This window comes from Lagenorhynchus albirostris, chromosome 17, assembly GCF_949774975.1.
Source record: "Lagenorhynchus albirostris chromosome 17, mLagAlb1.1, whole genome shotgun sequence".
In the NCBI taxonomy this organism is placed as follows: domain Eukaryota; kingdom Metazoa; phylum Chordata; class Mammalia; order Artiodactyla; family Delphinidae; genus Lagenorhynchus; species Lagenorhynchus albirostris.
In genome coordinates, this window is record NC_083111.1 from 40,678,721 (window position 1) to 40,701,323 (window position 22,603).

Here is a 22,603-nt window from a genome sequence, read left to right on the forward strand (position 1 = left end):
TGGAGGCCAGACAAGATCAGCGCCTATGAGGCCAGGGAGATCAGGAGAGGCAGGTAGGATGGACTCTCCGGGAGAGCGGGCGAGGAGCAGAGAGCAATTGTATGGCCCTCTTGGGCAGGCTGCTGAGCTCCCAGGCCGGTCCCCTGCCCTCCAACGCCCCCCCTTCTCCTGTCCTCCCCCCAGCACCAGCTGCATTGGTCCTGGGGCATAGGAGGGAGACTAGGGAGATCAGGAGAGGCAGGCAGGAAGGGCCCTCCCAGATCGGAGGAGCAGGAGAGAAGAGAAGGGCGTTTGCCCCACCCACTCAACCCCAGAAAGCCTGCTAGGCTCCCAGGTGCGGTTCCCTGCCCTCTGAGACCAGGGTTGGGGGCACAACTGGGCCCCTTCTGCTCCTTGAGCCTAATCCGCACTGCCAGGGCCTTTTCCAGCCCTGTGGGTCTGGATCATGGGCCAGGCCCACCACCCAAACTTCGCCCTTGCTTAGGCCCTGCTCTCCACAGCCAAGGCCTCGCCCACCCTTTTTTTCTTCCTTTCCCTCCTCCTCTTTTTTACTCTTGTGGTACTGATGTACCTTCTGGTTGTTGATTCATCTATATTTTTATTTTTACATTCTTTCTAACATATCTGTTAGTCTCCTAGTCTAATTTTATTTTCTACTTTGTTATTTTTCTCTCTTTCATTTTTTTGCCACTGCACACGGCTTGCAGGATCTTGATTCATGAGCCTGGGGCTGGGGGAAGCTCCTTCAGTGGGAGCTCCGAGTCCGAACCACTGGACTAACAGAGAACCTCTGACCCCAGGGAATATTCATTGGCGTGAGGTCTCACAAAGTTCCTCATCTCAGCACCAAGACCCAGCTCTACCCAATAGCCTACAAACTCCAGTGTTGGAGGCCTCAGGCCAAACAACGAGTAAAACAGGAACACAATCCCACTCATTAAAAAAAAAAAAAGAGAGAGAGAGATGGCAAAAAAGAATGTCACAGATGAAGAAGCAAGGTAAAAACCTACAAGACCAAATAAATGAAGAGGAAATAGGCAATCTACCTGAAAAAGAATTCACAGTAATGATAGCAAAGGTGATCCAGAATCTCAGAAATAGAATGGAAGCATGGATTGAGAAAATACAAGAAATGTTTAACAAAGATCTAGAAGAACTAAAGAACAAACAAAGAGAGATGAACAACACAATAACTGAAATAAAAAATACACTCGAAGGAAGCAATAACAGAATAATGGAGGCAGAAGAACGAATAAGCGAGTGGGAAGACAAACTGGTGGAAATAACTGTCGAGGAGCAGAATAAAGAAAAAGAATGAAAAGTACTGAAGACAATCTCAGAAACCTCTCGGACAACACTAAACGCACCAACATTTGAATTATAGCGGTCCTAGAAGAAGAAGAGAAAAAGAAAGGGTCTGAGAAAATATTTGAAGAGATTATAGTCGAAAACTTCCCTAATGTGGGAAAGGAAATAGTCATCTGAGTCCAGGAAGCAAAAAGAGTCCCATACAGGATAAACCTTATGAAAAACACACCAAGAGACATATTAATCAAACTAACAAAAATTAAATTCAAAGAAAAAATATTAAAAGCAGCAAGGAAAAATACAAAAATAACATACGAAGGAATCTCCATAAGGTTACCAGCTAATTTTTCAGTGGAAACTCTGCAGGCCAGAAGGGAATGGCAGGATATACTTAAAGTGATGAAAGAGAAAAAATCTACAACCAAGATTACTCTCCCCAGCAAAGATCTCATTCAGATTCGATGGAAAAGTCAAAAGCTTTTCAGACAAACAAAAGCAAAGAGAATTCGGCACCACCAAACCAGCTTTAAAACAAACAGTAAAGAAACTTTTCTAAGTGGGAAACAAAAGAGAAGAAAAACACCCACAAAAACAAACCCAAAACAATTAAGAAAATGGTAATTGCAACATATATATCAATAATAACCCTGAAGGTAAATGGATTAAATGCCCCAACCAAAAGACACAGACTGGCTGAATGGATACAAAAACAAGACCCATATATATGCTGTCTACAAGAGACCCACTTCAGACCTAGGGACACATACAGACTGAAACTGAAGGGATGGAAAATGATATTCCATGCAAATAGAAATCAAAAGCAAGCTGGAGTAGCAATGCTCACATCAGATAAAATAGACTTTAAAATAAAGACTATTACAGGAGATAAGCAGGGACCCTACATAATGATCAAAGGATCAATCTAAGAAGAAGATATAACAATTATAAATGTTTATGCACCCAACATAGGTGCACTCTAATACATAAGGCAAATGCTAACAACCATGAAAGGAGAAATCTACAATAACACAATAATAGTAGGGGACATTAACACCCCACTTACACCAATGGACAAATCATCCAAACAGAAAATAAATAAGGAAAGACAAGCTTTAAATGACACAATAGACCAGATAGATCTAATTGATATTTATAGGACATTCCACCCAAAAGTGGCAGAATACACTTTCTTCTCAAGTGCACATGGAACATTCTCCAGGATAGATCACATCTTGGGTCACAAATCAAGCCTCAGAAAATTTAAGAAAATTGAAATCGTATCAAGCATCTTTTCTGACCACAACGCTATGAGATTAGAAATCAATTACAAGAAAAAAAACTGTAAAAAACACAAATACATGGGTGCTAAACATTGCGCTACTAAATAACCAAGAGATCACTGAGGAAATCAAAAAATACACAGAAACAAATGACAACAAAAACACGATGACCCAAAAGCTATGGGATGCAGCCAAAGCAGTTCTAAGAGGGAAGATGACAGAAATTTAATCTCACCTCAAGAAACAAGAAAAATCTCAAATAAACAATGTAACCTTACACCTAAAGCAACTAGAGAAGAACAAAGAAAACACAAAGACAGTAGAAGGAAAGAAATCATAAAGATCAGAACAGAAATAAATGAAATAGAAACGAAGAAAACAATAGCAAAGATCAATAAAACTAAAAGTTGATTCTTTGAGAAGATAAAATTGATAAACCTTTAGCCAGACTCATCAAGAAAAAAAGGGAGAGGATGCAAATCAATAAAATTAGAAATGAAAAAGGAGAAATCACAACTGACACTGCAGAAATACAAAGGATTATAAGAGACTACTACAAACAATTATATGCCAATAAAATGGACAACCAAGAAGAAATGGACAAATTCTTGGAAAGGTACAATTTTCCAAGACTGAACCAAGAAAAATTAGAAAATATAAACAGACCCATCACAAGTAATGAAATTGAAACTGATTAAAAATCTTCCAACAAACAAAAGTCTAGGACCAGATGGCTTCACAGGCAAATTCTATCAAACGTTTAGAGAAGAGCTAACACCGATCCTCCTCAAACTCTTCCAAAACATTGCAGAGGGAGAAACTCCCAAATTCATTTTACGAAGCCACCATCACCCTGATACCAAAACCAGGCAAAGACGCCACAAAAAAAGAAAATTGCAGGCCAATATCACTGATGAACATAGACGCAAAAATCCTGAACAAAATACTAGCAAACAGAATCCAACAGCACATTAAAAGGATCATACACCACGATCAAGTGGGATTTATCCCAGGGATGCAAGGATTCTTCAATATACGTAAATCAATCAATGTGACACACCACATTAACAAACTGAACAATAAAAACCATATGATCATCTCAATAGATGCAGAAAAAGCATTTGACAAAATTCAACACCAATGTATGATAAAAACTCTCCAGAAAGTGGGCATAGAGGGAACATACCTCAACATAATAAAGCCCATATTCAACAAACCCACAGCTAACATCATTCTCAATGGTGAAAAACTAAAAGCATTTCCTCTCAGATCAGGAAGAAGAACAGTATGTTCACTCTCGCCACTGTTATTCAACATAGTTTGGAAGTCCTAGCCACGGCAATCTAAGAAGAAAAAGAAATACAAGGAATTCAAATTGGAAAGGAAAAAGCGAAACTGTCACTGTTTGCAGATGACATGACACCATACATAGAAAATCCTAAAGATGCGACCAGAAAACTACTAGAACTAATCAATGAATTTGGTAAGGTTGCAGGATACAAAATTAATGCACAGAAATCTCTGGCATTCCTATACACCAACAACAATAAATCAGAAAAAGAAATTAAGGAAACAATCCCATTTACCACTGCAACAAAAAGAATAAAATTCCTAGGAATAAACCTCCCTAAGGAGGTGAAAGACTTGTACTCAGAAAACTATAAAACACGGATGAAAGAACTCAAAGATTACATAAACAGGTGGAGAAATATACCATGTTCTTGGATTGGAAGAATCAATATTGTGAAAATGACTATCCTACCCAAAGCAAGCTACAGATTCAGTGCAATTCCTATCAAACTACCAATGGCATTCTTCACAGAATTAGAACAAAAAATCTTACAATTTGTATGGAAACACAAAAGACCCCAAATAGCCAAAGCAATCTTGAGAAAGAAAAACGGAGTTGGAGGAATCAGGCTCCCCAACTTCAAACTATACCACAAAGCTACAGTAATCAAGTCAGTATGGTACTGGCACAAAAACAGAAATATAGATCAATGGTACACGATAGAATGCCCAGAGATAAACCCAGGTACATATGGGCACCTAATTTACGACAAAGGAGGCAAGAACCTACAATGGAGAAAAGACAGCCTCTTCAGTAAGTGGTGCTGGGAAAAGTGGACAGCTACATGTAGAAGAATGAAATTAGAACACTACCTAACACCATAAACAAAAATAAACTCAAAATGGATTAAAGACCTAAATGTAAGACCAGGCACTATAAAACTTTTAGACGAAAACAAGGAAAAACACTCTTTGACATAAATCACAGCAATATCTTTTTTGACCCACCTCCTAGAGTAACAGAAATTTTGTGCTACAAATGAAACCATCAAGAAAGTGAAAGGCAAAAACAGAGTGGGTGAAAATATTTGCAAATCATATATCTGATAAGGGACCTATGTTTAGAATATACAAAGAACCCTTACAACTCTATAATAAAAAGCAAATAATCCAACTTAAAAAAAGGACAAAGGATCTGAATAGACAGTTCTCCAAAGAAGATATTCAAATGGCTGATACGCACATATAAAGATGCTCAATGACATCAGCCATCAAGGAAATGTAAACCATAACCCCAAATGAGATACTACTTCATCCACAGTATGGTTTATAATCAAATAGATAATAATAAGTGTTGATAAGGATGTGGAGGACTGAAACCATCATACATTAATGGTGGGAATGAAACAGTACAGCCACCTTGGAAAAGAGTCTGGCATTTTATTAAAAGGTTAACCACAGAATTATCATATGATCCAGCAATTCCACTCCTAGGAATGCACCCGAAAGAAATGAAAACATACGTCTAGGGGCTTCCCTGGTGGTGCAGTGGTTGAGGGTCTGCCTGCCGATGCAGGGGACACGGCTTCGTGCCCTGGTCCGGGAAGATCCCACATGCCACGGAGCAGCTGGGCCCGTGAGCCATGGCCGCTGAGCCTGCGCGTCCAGAGCCTGTGCTCCGCAATGGGAGAGGCCACAACAGTGAGAGGCCCGCATACCGCAAAAACAACAAAAACAGAAACAAAAAAAACATACGTCTACACAACAATTTATACACTAATATTCATCAGCATTATTCATAATACCTAAAAAATTTTAAAAATGGAAACAAACCAAACACCCATCAACTGACAGATGGAAAAATAAAATACGGTATATTAATAAAATGAAATATTATTCAGTGTGGCAAGCAGAATAATGCCTCCCGAAGGTGTCTACACCCTAATTCCCAGAACCTGTGGATATGTAACCTTATGTGGCAGAAGACGCTTTGCAGATGCAATTAAGGTTAAGGACCTTGAAATAGAGAGATTGTCCTGAATTATCCAGGCAGGCCCAATCTAACCAAATGAGTTCCAGTTTCAGAGAACCAAAAAGATGGCAATATAAGAACTCAAACCGCCATTACCAATTTTGAAAACGTAGGAAGGGGACCATGAGCAAAGGAATGTAGGTGGTCTGTAGAACCCAGAAAAGGCAAAGGAAACATTCTTTTTTTTTTGCGGTACGTGGGCCTTTCACTGTTGTGGCCTCTCCTGTTGCGGAGCACAGGCTCTGGACGCGCAGGCTCAGCAGGCATGGCTCACAGGCCCAGCCGCTCCGCGGCATGTGGGATCTTCCCGGACCGGGGCACGAACCCATGTCCCCTGCATCGGCAGGCGGACTCTCAACCACTGCGCCACCAGGGAAGCCCAGGAAACATTCTTAAAACCTCCAGAAATAAATGCAACCCTGCCAACACCTTGATCTTAGCCCAGTGAGACCCATGTTGGGCTTCTGACCTACAGATCTGTAAGATAATACATTTGCATTATTTTCCTTTTTTTTTAATATTTATTTATTTGGCTGCATCAGTTCTTAGTTGCGGCACATGGAATCTTTCGTTGCGGTGCACAGGCTCTTTGTTGCAGCGCGTGGGCTTCTCTCTAGTTGTGGTGCGCGGGTTCAAGAGAGCGCGGGCTCAGTAGTTGTGGTGTGTGAGCTTAGTTGCCCTGAAGCATGTGGGATCTTAGTTCCCTGACCAGGGATCGAACCCACGTCTCTTGCATTGGAAGGCAGAATCTTAACCACTGGACCACCAGGGAAGTCCCACATTTGCATTGTTTTAAGTCACTAAATTTCTGGTAATCTGTTACAGCAGCAATAGAAAACTAATACATTCAGCAATAAAAAGAAATGAATTACTGATACATGCTACAATGTAGATGAGCCTTTTGAAAAACACTATGCTAACTGAAAAAAGTGAGTCACAAAAGGCCACATGTGTGATTCCATTTATATGAAATGTTCATAATAGGTAAATATATAGAAACAGAAAGTAGATTAGTGGTTGCTAAGGGCTGGGGAATTTTGATGGGCTGATGTGTATGAGGTCTCTTTCTGGAATGATAAAAATGTTCTTTTGGTGAGCATTGCACAACTCTGAACATACTAAAGACAACTGAATTGTAGTAGGTAGACTACAGGTATGTGAATTGTATTTAAATAAAGCTGCTTGTACAAAAAGAAACCTTATTTAAAATTAAAAACTATGCTTACATAGTTTTCTCCTTACATTGTGGCCAGAATTCTAAAGGAGTGTAGGATAAAATAAACAGATGCAGGCCAAAAAACACAGAGTCAAAAATCAATAGATGTTTTCAACAACAAAAAGACAAAACACCAGTTAAAAGCCAAGGACTTGAACAGATATTTCTCCAAAGAAGATAAGCAAATGGTCAATAAGCACACGAAAAGATGCTCAGCATTACTAGTCATTAGGAAAATGCAAATCAAGACCACAATGAAATGCCACTTCACACCAACAAGAATGGCCATAATCAAAACAAAACAAAAAAAAACAACAACAGCAATGAAAACAGAAAATAACCAGTGTTGCTGAGGATGTGGAGAAACTGGAACCCTCATACATTGCTGGTGGGAATGTAAAATGGTTCAGTAGCTATGGAAACAATTTGGTAGTTCCTCAAAAAATAAACACAGAATCACCATATGATCTAGCAATTCCACTCCTAAGTATATACACAAGAGAACTGAAAACAGGTACCCAAACAGAAACTTGTATGCCAGTGTTCACATCAGCATTATTCATAATAGCCAAAAAGTGGAAACAACTCAAGTATCTATCAATAAATGAGTGAATAAACAAAATACAGTATATACATATACAACTGAATACTACTTAACCATACAAAGCACTGATGTTCTGATACCTGCTACAACATGAATGATCCTGAAAATGTCAGGCTAAATGAAATAAGCCAGAGACAACAGGGCAAATATTTATGATTCCATTTATATGAGGTACCTAGGGTAATCAAATCCATGGAGACAGAAAGTAGAATAGTGATGACCAGAGGGGAGAGCAGGGAATTATTCCCTAATGGTTACAAAGTTTCTGTTTAGAGTAATGAAAAAGTTTTGAACACAGACAGTGGTGATTTTTGCACAACAGTGTGAACGAAATTAATGCCACCTACCTGCATGCTTAAAAATGGTAAAATGGCAAATTTTATGTTATACATATCTTACCATAATAAAAAAAATAGAAGAAATATTAGTAGACTTTAATCTCCATAACATAAATGAATCAGAGAACTGTAGAGTAGCAGAAGTGTGGACTGCCCATTTTATATATGCTCTATATAACCTTTATATAACTTCTATATACCTAAGACTAAAACAATCCTTCATCTTAGTAGTAAAGAATATATATTAAGACTGTTTTGGGGGCTTCCCTGGTGGCACAGTGGTTAAGAATCCACCTACCAGTGCAGAGGACACGGGTTTGATCCCTGGTCTGGGAAGATCCCACATGCCGTGGAGCAACTAAGCCCATGTGCCACAACTACTGAGCCTGCACTCTAGAGCCCACGAGCCACAACTACTGAAGCCTGTGTGGCTAGAGCCCATGCTCCGCAACAAGAAGCCACCGCGACGAGAAGACTGCACACCACAATGAAGAGTAGCCCCTGCTCGTCGCAACTAGAGAAAGCCCGCGCGCAGCAACGAAGACCCAACGCAGTCAAAAATAAACAAATAAATTTATAAAAATTAATAAAACTAAAAAAAAAAAAAAAAAGACTGCTTCGGGACTTCCCTGGTGGTCCAGTGGCTGGGAGTCCGCCTTCCAATGCAGGGGGCATGGGTTCGATTCCTGGTTGGGGAACTGGGATCCCACATGCTGCAACTACTGGGCCTGCGCACCCTGGAGCCCTCATGCCACAACTAGAGAGACGCCCGCTTGCCGCAGCAAAAGAACCCCACAGGCCACAAAGAAGATCCCGCGTGCCGCAACTAGGACCTGACGCAACCAAATAAATAAACAAACATAAATAAATAATGTAGATTTGTTTAAAAAAAAAGACTGTTTCGAGCACTTACTTTTTACAAGCATAAATGAAAGGAAGTGTCCAGAACAGTGATATAAAGCATTATTTATATGTTTTCTCTTTAAGTTGCCTTAAAGTTTTCACTTATTTATGTGTTACCTTTAAAAAGAACACTGATCAGAACAACTTTTTTTTTAACAAGAATCTCCACCCCTTCCCTTGCAGAGGTATTTTTCACTGTTAACAAAAGTTTATTTTACAGACCTAACCCAAGTTTATTTTATGTCGTTCCTTTAAAATATATATATTTAGTCATTATTTCTAAGGTTTTTAGAAGAATTTATCAGAGATACTGAAAATTCCTATAGGCATTAAGTATTACTACCTGTTTAAATGGCACTTTTTAAAAAATACATGCTTCTCTAGATTATACTTCTTTTACTGTTTTGTTTTGTCTTTTTACCTCAGATAATTTTATATCTGAATTCAGCTTTGTAACCTCTTCATTAGGACTTGGATTACTTCTTGCTGGCGGTATAAATTTCAGCTTTTTGAAGGGATTCCCTTGCAACTGACTTGGTGCTGCCGATCGTCTCATATTCAGCAGTGTTAACCTGAAAAATACCCAAAACAAAAATGATCTAGTCATAAGTCAGATTAGAATCACCTCCAAGTATATCATCACTACAATCATGACATCTTAAAAAATATAAGAGAATAAACCTGTAAAAAGCCTTAGGAAACAAATTCAACAGCTGGTAACATTTTATTTTCCATCACAAAAGGCTTCTGAAAATATTTAAGATTTAAATTACATGGTGTAAACCTGAGCATGTATTGTATCAATTTTGATAAAACTATAGATTAGATAATGATTCTATAGCCTTAAACTCAATTTACATAGTAGTTTCAAAATCAAAAGAAACATAATTATTCACAGACATACATCCAACATGTTGCTTTTTTCTATTCCATTAATCCATAAACTGCATGAGGGTAGCAATCATTCTTGTTTTCTTCACCACTCTGTAAGCAGCTTCGACCACAAAGCCAGATACATTATAATCACTAAAGAATATTTTCGAATGAATGAATAAAATCCTGGCAATTAAAAGAACACATTTACAGTTCAATTTCCTTTTAAAACCATGGGATATTTTAAACATATAAATCAAGAGACTAGAACCAGGTTTCCAAATTTTTGCTCAATATTATTTCCACCAGGACAGGACAGGTGAGACAAAAGCCAAGAACATTACATGCACACATCATGCTTCTGCAATGGACAGCAGTAAGCACTCTTATTCAAAGTAATCTCACAAAACACTACACAAGATATAGCATCAACAAGGATGTACATGGCTACCAAAATTATTTGTTTAATCCAGAAATTCCACTTCTGGGAATTTACTCTAAGGAATTACCAAAGATATACTCAAAGAATTATGTATAAGGGTAATCATGTCAATATTACTTATAGTAAGAGAAAAAAAAGGAAATTTGAATATCCATAACAAGGTACTAGACAAATAAGTTACGTCACATCCACAAAATGGAACACACTCTCTTCATACACCACTAAAATGGTGAGTAATACTGCAGTTTCCCAAGCAAGCCATGTTCTCTTTTCCTCTAGGCCTTTGAACAAACTTTCCCCTATACAGTGTTGGGAATGCCTTTAGCATTTTCCTTTGCCTGATTGATTCCAATTTATCCTTTAGGACTCTTAACTATGAGCCCTCTTCATCTCTGCTCAAAGACTGGATTAGAGACCCTTCCTACATGTGCACTACCCAAGCACTTTTCACACTGTAATGAAACTACCTATTAATTCACCCAAGCTGTAAACTCCTGGATCAGGCATGAAGTCTTACATTCCATTCATCACTATACTGCCAGTACCAACACAAGAAGGCATTCAGTATTTGTTATATAAATAATTCTACAGCCATTAATGGGGAAAAAAATCACATTTTAAAAGAATGTTTAGGGACTTCCCTGGTGGCGCAGTGGATAAGACTCTGCGGTCCCAATGCAGGGGGCCCAGGTTCGATCAATGGTCAGGGAACTAGATTAGGTTAATACCTAAAAGTCAATTGTCTTCCAACATACCAGCAATGAATAAGTGAAATTTGAAATTAAAAACACAATACCATTTACATCAGCACCCCATAAAAATGAAACACTTAAGTGTAATCTAACAAAACATGTATAAGATCTATGTGGGGAAAAACTATAAAACTCTGCTGAGCGAAATCAAAGAACTAAATAAATGGAGAGATTCCATGTTCATGGATAGAAAGACTAAATATTGTTAAGATGTCAGTTCTTCTCAACTTTATAGATTAATACCATCCCAACTAAAATCCCAGCAAGTTATTTTGTGGATATCAGAACACTGATTCTAAAGTTTATATGGAGAGGCAAATGACCCAGAATAGCCAACACAATATGGAAAGAAGAGAACAAAGAGAACTGATAATACCTGACTTTAAGACTTAACATATAGCTACAGTAATCAAGACAGTGTGGTATTGGTGAAATAGACAAATGAATCAACAGAATAGAATAGAGAGCCAGAAATAGACCCACATAAAGACAGTCTTTGACAAAGGAGCAAAAGCAATACAATGGAGCAAAGATAGTGTCTTCCACAAATGGTGCTAAGACAACTGGACATTCACATCAAAGAAAATGAATCTAGAAACAGACTTTACATCCTTCACAAAAATTAACTTAAAATGAATCAGAGGCTTACATGTAAAACGCAAAGCTATAAAACTCCTAGAAGATAATATAGAAGAAAAGCCAGATGATCTTGGGTATGATGATGACTTTTTAACTACAACACCAAAGGCACAATCCATGAAAGACGATAATTGATAATGTGGACTTGATTAAAATTAAAAACTTCTCCTCTGAAAAAAGGCAATGTCAAGGGAATGAAAAGACAAGCCACAGACTGGGAAAAAATATTTGCAAAAGGTGCATCTGATAAAGGACTATTATCCAAAACGTACAAAGAAATCTTAAAACTCAACAATAAGAAAACCCAGTTAAAAAGTGGGCCAAAGACCTTAAAAGACATATCACAAAAGATATACAGATAACAAATAAGTACATGGAAAGATGCTCCACATCATATGTCATCAAGAATGAAGAAAATCCAGAACACTGACAACACCAAATGCTGGTGAGGATGTGGAGCAGTAGGAATTTTTGTTCATTGCTGGTGGGAATGCAAAATGGTGCAGCCACTCTGGAAAACATTTTAGCACATTTTAGCACTTTCTTGCAAAACTGAACATACTTTTAACATAAGATAACTCCTTTCAACAAAGAGTTGAAAATTTATGTCCACACAAAAACTTGCATACAAATATTTATAGCAACTATAATTACAATTACGAATAGTAATTGCCAAACTTGAAAGTAACCAAGCATTCAGTAGGTGAATGGATAAATAAACTGTGGTGTATCCAGACCATGGAATGTTATTCCACACTTTAAAAAAAAAAAAGCTGTCAAGCCATGAAAAGACATGGAGGAATCAAAAATGCATATTACTAAATGAAAGAAGCAATCTGAAAAGGCTACTTACTGTATGATTCCAACAATGTGACATCCTGAAAAACTATGGAGGCAAAACTATGGAGACATTAAAAAGATCAGTGGTTGCCAAGGGTTAGGGGAGGGGCAGGGATGCAAAGGCAGAGCACAGAATTTTTTAAGGCAATGAAAATATTCTGTATAATGCCCTAATGATGGATACATGTCATTATATATTTGTCCAAATCCACAGAATGTAGAATGCCAAGAATGAATACTATTGTAAACTATGGACTTTGGGTGCTTATGTGTGTCAACTGTAAAAAATGTACCATTCTGGTGAAGGATGCTGATAATGAGGGAAGGCAGGGATATATGGGAAATCTCCACCTTCCTCTCAACTTTGCTGTAAACCTAAAACTGCTCTAAAAATAATAAGTTTTAATTTCACAAATGGCTACCAAACATGTTCAGCATCATTCCAATTTTATAAAAAAAAAAATAGTATGTGTGTTTGTACTTTTTAAAAGACTAGAAAGTAAAGGGGCATGAGGAACTTTTCGGGGTGACTGAGATAACCTGCATCAGATTGTAGTATGATTACAAGTTTGTCAAAACTCATCTAAGGGGACCTCCCTGGAGGTCCAGTGGTTAAGACTTCGCCTTCCAATGTAGGGGGGTGCGGGTTCGATCCCTGGTCGGGGAGCTAAGATCCCACATGCCTGGCAGCCAAAAAAACCAAAACATAAAACAGGAGCGATACTGTAACAAATTCAATAAAGACTTTAAAAATCGTCGACGTCAAAAAAGTCTTTAAAAAAAAAAAAACTCATCTAAGTATACGCATTGAATTATAAACTGTAAATTACACATCTAAAAAGATTTTTAAAAGACTAGAAAAAAAAATACCTAGAAACAAATGACAATGGAGACACAACGACCCAAAACCTGTGGGATGCAGCAAAAGCAGTTCTAAGGGGGAAGTTTATAGCAATACAAGCCCACCTTAAGAAGCAGGAAACATCTCGAATAAACAACCTAACCTTGCACCTCAAGCAATTGGAGAAAGAAGAACAAAAAAACCCCAAAGCTAGCAGAAGGAAAGAAATCATAAAAATCAGATCAGAAATAAATGAAAAAGAAATGAAGGAAACAATAGCAAAGATCAATAAAACTAAAAGCTGGTTCTTTGAGAAGATAAACAAAATAGATAAACCACTAGCCAGACTCATCAAGAAAAAAAGGGAGAAGACTCAAATCAATAGAATTAGAAATGAAAAAGGAGAGGTAACAACTGACACTGCAGAAATAAAAGGGATCATGAGAGATTACTACAAGCAACTCTATGCCAATAAAATGGACAATCTGGAAGAAATGGACAAATTCTTAGAAATGCACAACCTGCCAAGACTGAATCAGGAAGAAATAGAAAATATGAACAGACCAATCACAAGCACTGAAATTGAAACTGTGATTAAAAATCTTCCAACAAACAAAAGCCCAGGACCAGATGGCTTCACAAGCGAATTCTATCAAACATTTAGAGAAGAGCTAACACCTATCCTTCTCAAACTCTTCCAAAATATAGCAGAGGGAGGAACACTCCCAAACTCCTTCTACGAGGCCACCATCACCTTGATACCAAAACCAGACAAGGATGTCACAAGAAAGAAAACTACAGGCCAATATCACTGATGAACATAGATGCAAAAATCCTCAACAAAATACTAGCAAACAGAATCCAACAGCACATTAAAAGGATCATACACCATGATCAAGTGGGGTTTATTCCAGGAATGCAAGGATTCTTCAATATACGCAAATCTATCAATGTGATAAACCATATTAACAAACTGAAGGAGAAAAACCATATGATCATCTCAATAGATGCAGAGAAAGCTTTTGACAAAATTCAACACCCATTTATGATAAAAACCCTGCAGAAAGTAGGCATAGAGGGAACTTTCCTCAACATAATAAAGGCCATATATGACAAGCCCACAGCAAACATCATCCTCAATGGTGAAAAACTGAAAGCATTTCCACTAAGATCAGGAACAAGACAAGGTTGCCCACTCTCACCACTCTTATTCAACATAGTTTTGGAAGTTTTAGCCACAGCAATCAGAGAAGAAAAGGAAATAAAAGGAATCCAAATCGGAAAAGAAGAAGTAAAGCTGTCACTCTTTGCAGATGACATGATCCTATACATAGAGAACCCTAAAGATGCTACCAGAAAACTACTAGAGCTAATCAATGAATTTGGTAAAGTGGCAGGATACAAAATTAATGCACAGAAATCTCTGGCATTCCTATATACTAAGGATGAAAAATCTGAAAGTGAAATCAAGAAAACACTCCCATTTACCATTGCAACAAAAAGAATAAAATATCTAGGAATAAACCTACCTAAGGAGACAAAAGATCTGTATGCAGAAAATTATAAGACACTGATGAAAGAAATTAAAGATGATACAAATAGATGGAGAGATATACCATGTTCTTGGATTGGAAGAATCAACATTGTGAAAATGACTCTACTACCCAAAGCAATCTATAGATTCAATGCAATCCCTATCAAACTACCACTGGCATTTTTCACAGAACTAGAACAAAAAATTTCACAATTTGTATGGAAACACAAAAGACCCCGAATAGCCAAAGCAATCTTGAGAACGAAAGAAGGAACTGGAGGAATCAGGCTCCCAGACTTCAGACTATACTACAAAGCTACAGTTATCAAGACGGTATGGTACTGGCACAAAAACAGAAAGATAGATCAATGGAACAGGATAGAAAGCCCAGAGATAAACCCACGCACATATGGTCACCTTATCTTTGACAAAGGAGGCAGGAATGTACAGTGGAGAAAGGACAGCCTATTCAATAAGTGGTGCTGGGAAAACTGGACAGCTACATGTAAAAGTATGAGATTAGATCACTCTCTAACACCATACACAAAAATAAGCTCAAAATGGATTAAAGACCTAAATGTAAGGCCAGAAACTATCAAACTCTTAGAGGAAAACATAGGCAGGACACTCTATGACATAAATCACAGCAAGGTCCTTTTTGACCCACCTCCTAGAGAAATGGAAATAAAAACAAAAGTAAACAAATGGGACCTAATGAAACTTAAAAGCTTTTGCACAGCAAAGGAAACCATAAAGAAGACCAAAAGACAACCCTCAGAATGGGAGAACATATTTGCAAATGAAGCAACGGACAAAGGATTAATCTCCAAAATTTATAAGCAGCTCATGCAGCTTAATAACAAAAAAACAAACAACCCAATCCAAAAATGGGCAGAAGACCTAAATAGACATTTCTCCAAAGAAGATATACAGAGTGCCAACAAACACATGAAAGAATGCTCAACATCACTAATCATTAGAGAAATGCAAATCAAAACTACAATGAGATATCATCTCACACCAGTCAGAATGGCCATCATCAAAAAATCTAGAAACAATAAATGCTGGAGAGGGTGTGGAGAAAAGCGAACCCTCTTACACTGTTGGTGGGAATGTAAATTGATACAGCCACTGTGGAGAACAGTATGGAGGTTCCTTAAAAAGCTACAAATAGAACTACCATATGACCCAGCAATCCCACTACTGGGCATATACCCTGAGAAAACCATAATTCAAAAAGAGTCATGTACCAAAATGTTCATTGCAGCTCTATTTACAATAGCCCAGAGATGGAAACAACCTAAGTGTCCATCATCGGATGAATGGATAAAGAAGATGTGGCACATATATACAATGGAATATTACTCAGCCATAAAAAGAGACGAAATTGAGCTATTTGTAATGAGGTGGATAGACCTAGAGTCTGTCATACAGAGTGAAGTAAGTCAGAAAGAGAGAAACAAATACCGTATGCTAACACATATATATGGAATTTAAAAAAAAATGTCATGAAAAACCTAGGGGTGAAACAGGAATAAAGACACAGACTTACTAGAGAATGGACTTGAGGCTATGGGGAGGGGGAAGGGTAAACGGTGACAAAGCGATAAAGAGGCATGGACATATATACACTACCAAAAGTAAGGTAGTTAGCTAGTGGGAAGCAGCCGCATAGCACAGGGAGATCAGCTCGGTGCTTTGTGACCGCCTGGAGGGGTGGGATAGGGAGGGTGGGAGGGAGGGAGACGCAAGCGGGAAGAGATATGGGAATATATGTATATATATAACTGATTCATTTTGTTGTGAAGCTGAAACTAACATACCATTGTAAAGCAATTATACTCCAATAAAGATGTTAAAAAAAAAAAGACTAGAAAAACACATGCCACAACATTAACACTGACTATGTCTAGATGTTAGAATTACCAGTAATTTTTTTATTTTCTTCTGAGTTCTTTCCTACATATTTCCAATTTTCTACAAAAAAAAAAAAAAGAACTGCAGCCAATTAAGCTGTGACATGCCATCACTGATGGTTAGACATTTCCCAATTACAGCAACTTAAAAATGATGACATACATGAGTATTCGATAAATAACCAGGCTTTATATAGTTTGAGAGATTAGTAGTGGTGTAAAAATTAATAAACAGAAACCTCAATTAAAATACAGACCAGAGGGCTTCCCTGGTGGCGCAGTGGTTAAGAATCTGCCTGCCAATGCAGGGTACACAGGTTCAAGCCCTGGTCCGGGAAGATCCCACATGCTGCAGAGCAACTAAGCCCGTGCACCACAACTACTGAGCCTGTGCTCTAGAGCCCGCGAGCCACAACTATTGAGTCTGCGTGTCACAACTACTGAAGCCCGCGTGCCTAGCAACACGCACAGCAACAAAGACCCAAAACAGCCAAAAATAAAAATATATTAATTACTTAATTAAAATTTTAAAAAAACATGATGTCCACATCATGAAATTTAATAGGTTCCATTCTCTACATTTAGTCAGACCCGCCTGCAGACTGACACCTTTTTAAGAGGAACACTAGAAAAATACAGTAACTAGAAACTTTGGGCAAGCTATTTAAATGCTCTGTATATCAACTTCCTCATTTATAAAATAAAGAGAACAGACTAGCTGCTAAAACTTCTTTCAACACTCAATCCTAAGAATCACTACCTTAAACGCTTAAACTTTTCTACACCTAATACACAATGTCTAATTTTTCATTTAACCAGTAAACTAAAGAAAATAATAATGAATTTGAGTATGCAGGCATGTGAGAAGCAGCACAGGGCAGTGGTTAAGAAAACACTCTGGAGTCAGCCTGCCCTGGCTTGATTTCTAGCTCTGCCATTTATATGTGACCTTAGGCATCCATCAAGCCATTTAACTTGTTGATGCATTTCAAAGTAAACTGCAGACATCAGTATATTTCCCCCTAAATGCTTCTGGATCCTTATTACTTCTTAAATTAGTGCTATTTGAGCCCTCTTCCCAGGCCCTAAAAATAACGCCCATTTGGCAGCCCTACTGTGATGCTCCAACATCTGTTACTCTTAACACCTACTGCTTCTGTTCTCCCAAGTAAAATGGCAAATCCAGGCTGATGATACATCACAAGGCCTACAGTACTTGGCAATTTAATACACTGTACTGTGTAATAATTAAGAATACAGTTTTGGAGGCAAATGCCTGAATATAAATCTGGACTGACACTTCCAAGCATGTGATCTTGCACAGTTTACATAACCTCTTTGTGTCTCCCTTTCCTCATCTATGACAGGCGGTACAACAATAATTACTCATAAGATTGTTGGGAGGATTAAATGAAATACTTAAAGTACAAAGTCTGACACACAGTACGCACTCAATGTTACCTGTAATATTACTATCTATGATAATCATTATTAGATGTTTAATACATAAGGTCCTATAAGAGCAGAGATAACAAAGTTTCCGCGAGGGGGGTAGCAAAGGATGAAGTTCGACAAAGGGGATTATGACCAGAATCTGTGGATTCGGTTTGGCTTTGAAGGGGGGATGGGGTGCAACCATCAAACCTCTAGGATGAAAAAAAAAACCTCTAGGACGCAAGAATGCAAATAAAACAGTCAAGAACCAGCAACGCACCTCCCCTGCTGTTTCTGCTTTTCGCCTTCTAACTACATTAGGTAGTAGTTATTTCACTTCGTGGCTTAAATCGCTCCTTTGATTTTGTGGCCCCGCTAAACCGGCCTACAAAAATCTTCCGTTACTTACTATTAATTAATACCGTGCAGGAGAGTGGAGATTAGTCCTGGGGAAAGAAACCCAAGCGCCACAGAAGCCGAGCGGGCTGACCGCAGTGCGGGCGCGGAAGCACCACCGTCCGGAGTCGCCTCTCGCGTCGGCCTCCCCACCACAAACACACCCGCACGGCGCGCCCTCCGCCACCAGCCACCCCACGGCCAGCAGCGAAGGCGCCCCTCACACTTGAGACCCCTCCGCGCTCCCAGACCCGCAGGAGGCGGCCACAGGCGCTCCGCCGCCTTCCTTCCCTCCTCCGTCGGAGGCCTACTCCGGCGCCTCTCCCCTCTTTGTCCCACACAAGCCTACAGGCTGTCGCAGCCTCACAAGCCTCCCCTCCAGGGACGCACCAGAGAGGATCCGAAGGACGCTGCGCCACCAGCCAGGAGGAACCGGAGGAGACAGCGCTCCCTCAACGACAGAGCGGCTCAAGGTTCCCGCCTCGGCGCTGCCAATTGCGGACGAGCCCATCGCGCGTGCGCACTACCTTACTTCCGCAGATCCCAGTCCAGCTCGACTCTGATTGGACGACCTTATCGCATCACTGCGCAAGTGTTTTTGCCTTTCTCCTTGACCTCTGCCAAGTTTGATTCGGGATTATGGTTCAATTAGAAAAGTATTTATTTGCTGCCTACGGTCAGACATGATGTTCATGCTGAGGCTACAGACCACATCCCAGGACAGATGAGGCATATTTCTTAAATCTGAGAACATCTACATGGATATGTTCGTGCAGTTTGATGGTCTGTCTGCATTGTAAAAATATACAAATATAATAGATTTTTACCATATAGCTTCTAAATTATGCCGCATTTTAGGAATGAGGGAATTTCAACGACTTTGTTAATATGTTCCTTTTAGGTACCCAGCTGAAATAAGTGAACTGACGTTTTAAAGTTGGTCCAACACCTTTTAATATGGTGACTAGTTAGAAATACATAGGTGGTGGGCCCTTTAATGTAAAAGTATCCCCAAACCAGGTCACCGTCTGTTAATATGTAGAAAAATATTCCGGTTTGAACAAAACACTTTAAAACATGTGAATACAATAATTTTCATTATTTAGCATGATTTTCAAAAGACATTAACTCTAAAAATACGTGAAGAATTACAGTATTAAATCTTACCAAATTGTAGTAGAGTAGCTATCTTTTTTACATAATAAATTGTTACAATTTTTTGGACTTTATTTTGGTAAACTCAGGAAGTGGTAGCTGAAGCAGAGTGAGTTCAGGGAGTAGTAGATGAGGTCAAAGAGATAACAAGGAGGGGGAAAATCATGTAGAAACTTGAGGACCATTATAAGAACTCTGGCTTTTATTCTGAAATGGGAGGGTTTTGAGCTGAGTTAGAAGACTATTTACATAATTGAGACAAGAAACTATGGTGGCTTAGCCCGGGTGGCTGCAGCAGAGAGGGTAACATTTGGAGTCAAGATATGTTTTGAAGGTAGAAGCCAGATCAGAGGTAGAGTGTGAGAGAAAAAGAATAGATAAGAATGACTAAGGTTTTTGGCCTGAGAAACTAGAAACATGGAGTTTCCATTTATTGAGAAAAAGAAAATATCAGAGGAGTAGTTACCATGGAGGGAATGGGTTCCTCATCCCCTTTATGATGTGGGCCCTTTGGTGTGAGGTGGTTCCTGCTGGGTGCTTACTAGGCAATGGTGGAGATGTCAAGATGCAAATCTGGGGCATCACAGGAGAAGTCTAGGTTGGAAATTTAGAGGAATCAGCATGTATAGGTGCTATTTAAAGCTGTGACCCCAAGAACAAAAAATTTAAAAAACAGACAAATAAAATAAAGCCATGACTCTGAATGAGGACAAGATAGCGAATATAGTTTAAAAAAAAAAAAAATCTTCATCCGGAGGAATTCCCTAGCGGTCCAGTGGTTGGGACTCAGCGCGTTCACTGCCGTGTCCTGGGTTCAAACCCTGTCCGGGGAACTAAGATACCTCAAGCCGTGAGGTGCAGCCAAAAATAAATAAAAATAAATAAATAATCTTCATCCAGGTAATTCTATGGATACAGATATCTTTGGAAAAAAAACATTTTGGTAAACTTTAGTTCCTTTCCTTCTTTAATCATTAATTAAATACTAAAGTGTTATCACAATTAAATACTTTTTATAAGGACGTTATACTGTGTCCTCAGGTTCAGTTAACTTTAGAACTACTGAAAGTAAAAGTTTCTGTAACTTTAAATTTTGAATTAATATTTGTTAATTGGGTTTTGATAATGTTGGCTACTTGATTAACCAACACCAACATCAGAGCTGAATGTTTCTCCTAGGGGGAATGGAGAGGAGAAAAAGAATTTGAATTCCTCCTTTTCGTGAGATTACCCTTCTTTTTTCAGTTGTGTTTATTCCACTTATTTCTTAGCCACTACATTTCATCAATTTTGGACTGCTACTTTTTACTTCAACTGTTCAATAAATATCTGTAATAACATCTCTTATGATTCATACTCTACACACATTCTGAATCCTATTTTTTTAATTTATTTTTTACTGAAGTATAGTTGAATTACAACTATGTGTTAGTTACTGCTGTACAGCAAAGTGACTCAGTTATATTTTTTAAAATAATTTTTCATATTGTTTTCCATTATGGTTTATCACCTGAATCCTATTTTATACTTAAGAATATATGAGAAAAGAGGTCCACTGATAATTTAATTTGTTCATATCACACAGCAAGTTAACGAATAGGAAAGTCAGGACTAGTGCCTAGCCTTTTTCATTCCTAATTTTTATGCTTTTTCATCAAAATGAGTTTTGGAGATACAGTTATTGAACAGCTTTTTAAAATTTCACATGTTTATGGAGCAGCTTTGGATATTTGTTTTACATGACTTTGGCTTACAAGTGAATTCTTTCTGATTCCTTATTTAACTTAAAGGAAACAATGATTCCAGAGGACCCTAAATTGTTCTAGTAGAGCCAGGTGAAATGTTTAGTCAGAGTAAGTAGCAATTGTACTGTTCCAGGTTTACCAGAACATTGAAAAGCTTCATCCCTAAACAACTTAAAGCAGCTGCAGACTTAAGGGGGTCCATTAGGCCTGCTTTAGTTCAAACCTTTACCAAAATACTCCCAAAGACTCTCTTTAGCAAAGAGAACTTCACTGAGGAATAATATACAGTTTGTCAACACAAATCATTTTTTAAGATTTATTAACTTGAAGGACTTCCCTGGTGGTCCAGTGCCTAAGACTCCATGCTCTCAATGCAGGTGGCCCGGGTTCAATCCCTGGTCAGGGAACTAGATCCCACATGCTGCAACTAAAAGTTCACATGCCACAACTAAGAATTTGCATGCCACAACTGAAGATCCTGTGTGCCACAACTAAGACCCAGCACAGCCAAAAGAATAAATAAATAAATATTAAAAAAAGATTTACTAACTTGAAAATTTTTTAAGAATTTTCTTTGGCTATTTTAGTCTTCTCCTTTCTTTAAAATGAAAACCTTGCAATTCAGCATTATATTTTTCCAAATTAATACCTCCAAACATTATTCCATTTAAAACCCTTAGGGAGGGCTTCCCTGGTGGCGCAGTGGTTGAGAGTCCGCCTGCCAATGCAGGGGACACGGGTTCGTGCCCCGGTTCAGGAAGATCCCACATATCGCGGAGCGACTGGGCCCATAAGCCATGGCCGCTGAGCCTGCGCGTCCGGAGCCTGTGCCCCGCAACGGGAGAGGCCCCAACAGTGAGAGGCCCGCGTATCGCCAAAAAAAAAAAAAAAAAACCCTTAGGGAATTCCCTGGTGGTCCAGTGTTTAGGACTTGGTGCTTTCACTGCCGTGGCATGGGGTTCAATCTCTCTGGTCAGGGAACTAAGATCCCGCGTGTGGCTTGGACAAAAACAAAACAAAACAAAATAAAACAAAAACCCAAGAATACATAATATGATAAACATA

The 22,603-nt window shown here is 38.6% G+C and overlaps 1 protein-coding gene across 1 annotated transcript in view; it reads right to left on the minus strand.

The window, feature by feature from the left end:
- Positions 1–19,119, minus strand: part of RAD54B (RAD54 homolog B) — a 99,421-nt gene extending 80,302 nt beyond the window's left edge. The window contains exons 1-2 of the mRNA XM_060128118.1: positions 19,029–19,119; positions 9,393–9,543 (exon numbers count right to left, since the gene is read on the minus strand). Coding sequence (XP_059984101.1) covers positions 9,393–9,527 — 135 coding nt within the window. The 5' untranslated portion in view covers positions 9,528–9,543; positions 19,029–19,119. The remainder of the gene's footprint in view (positions 1–9,392; positions 9,544–19,028) is intronic.
- Positions 19,120–22,603: the final 3,484 nt, after the last annotated feature.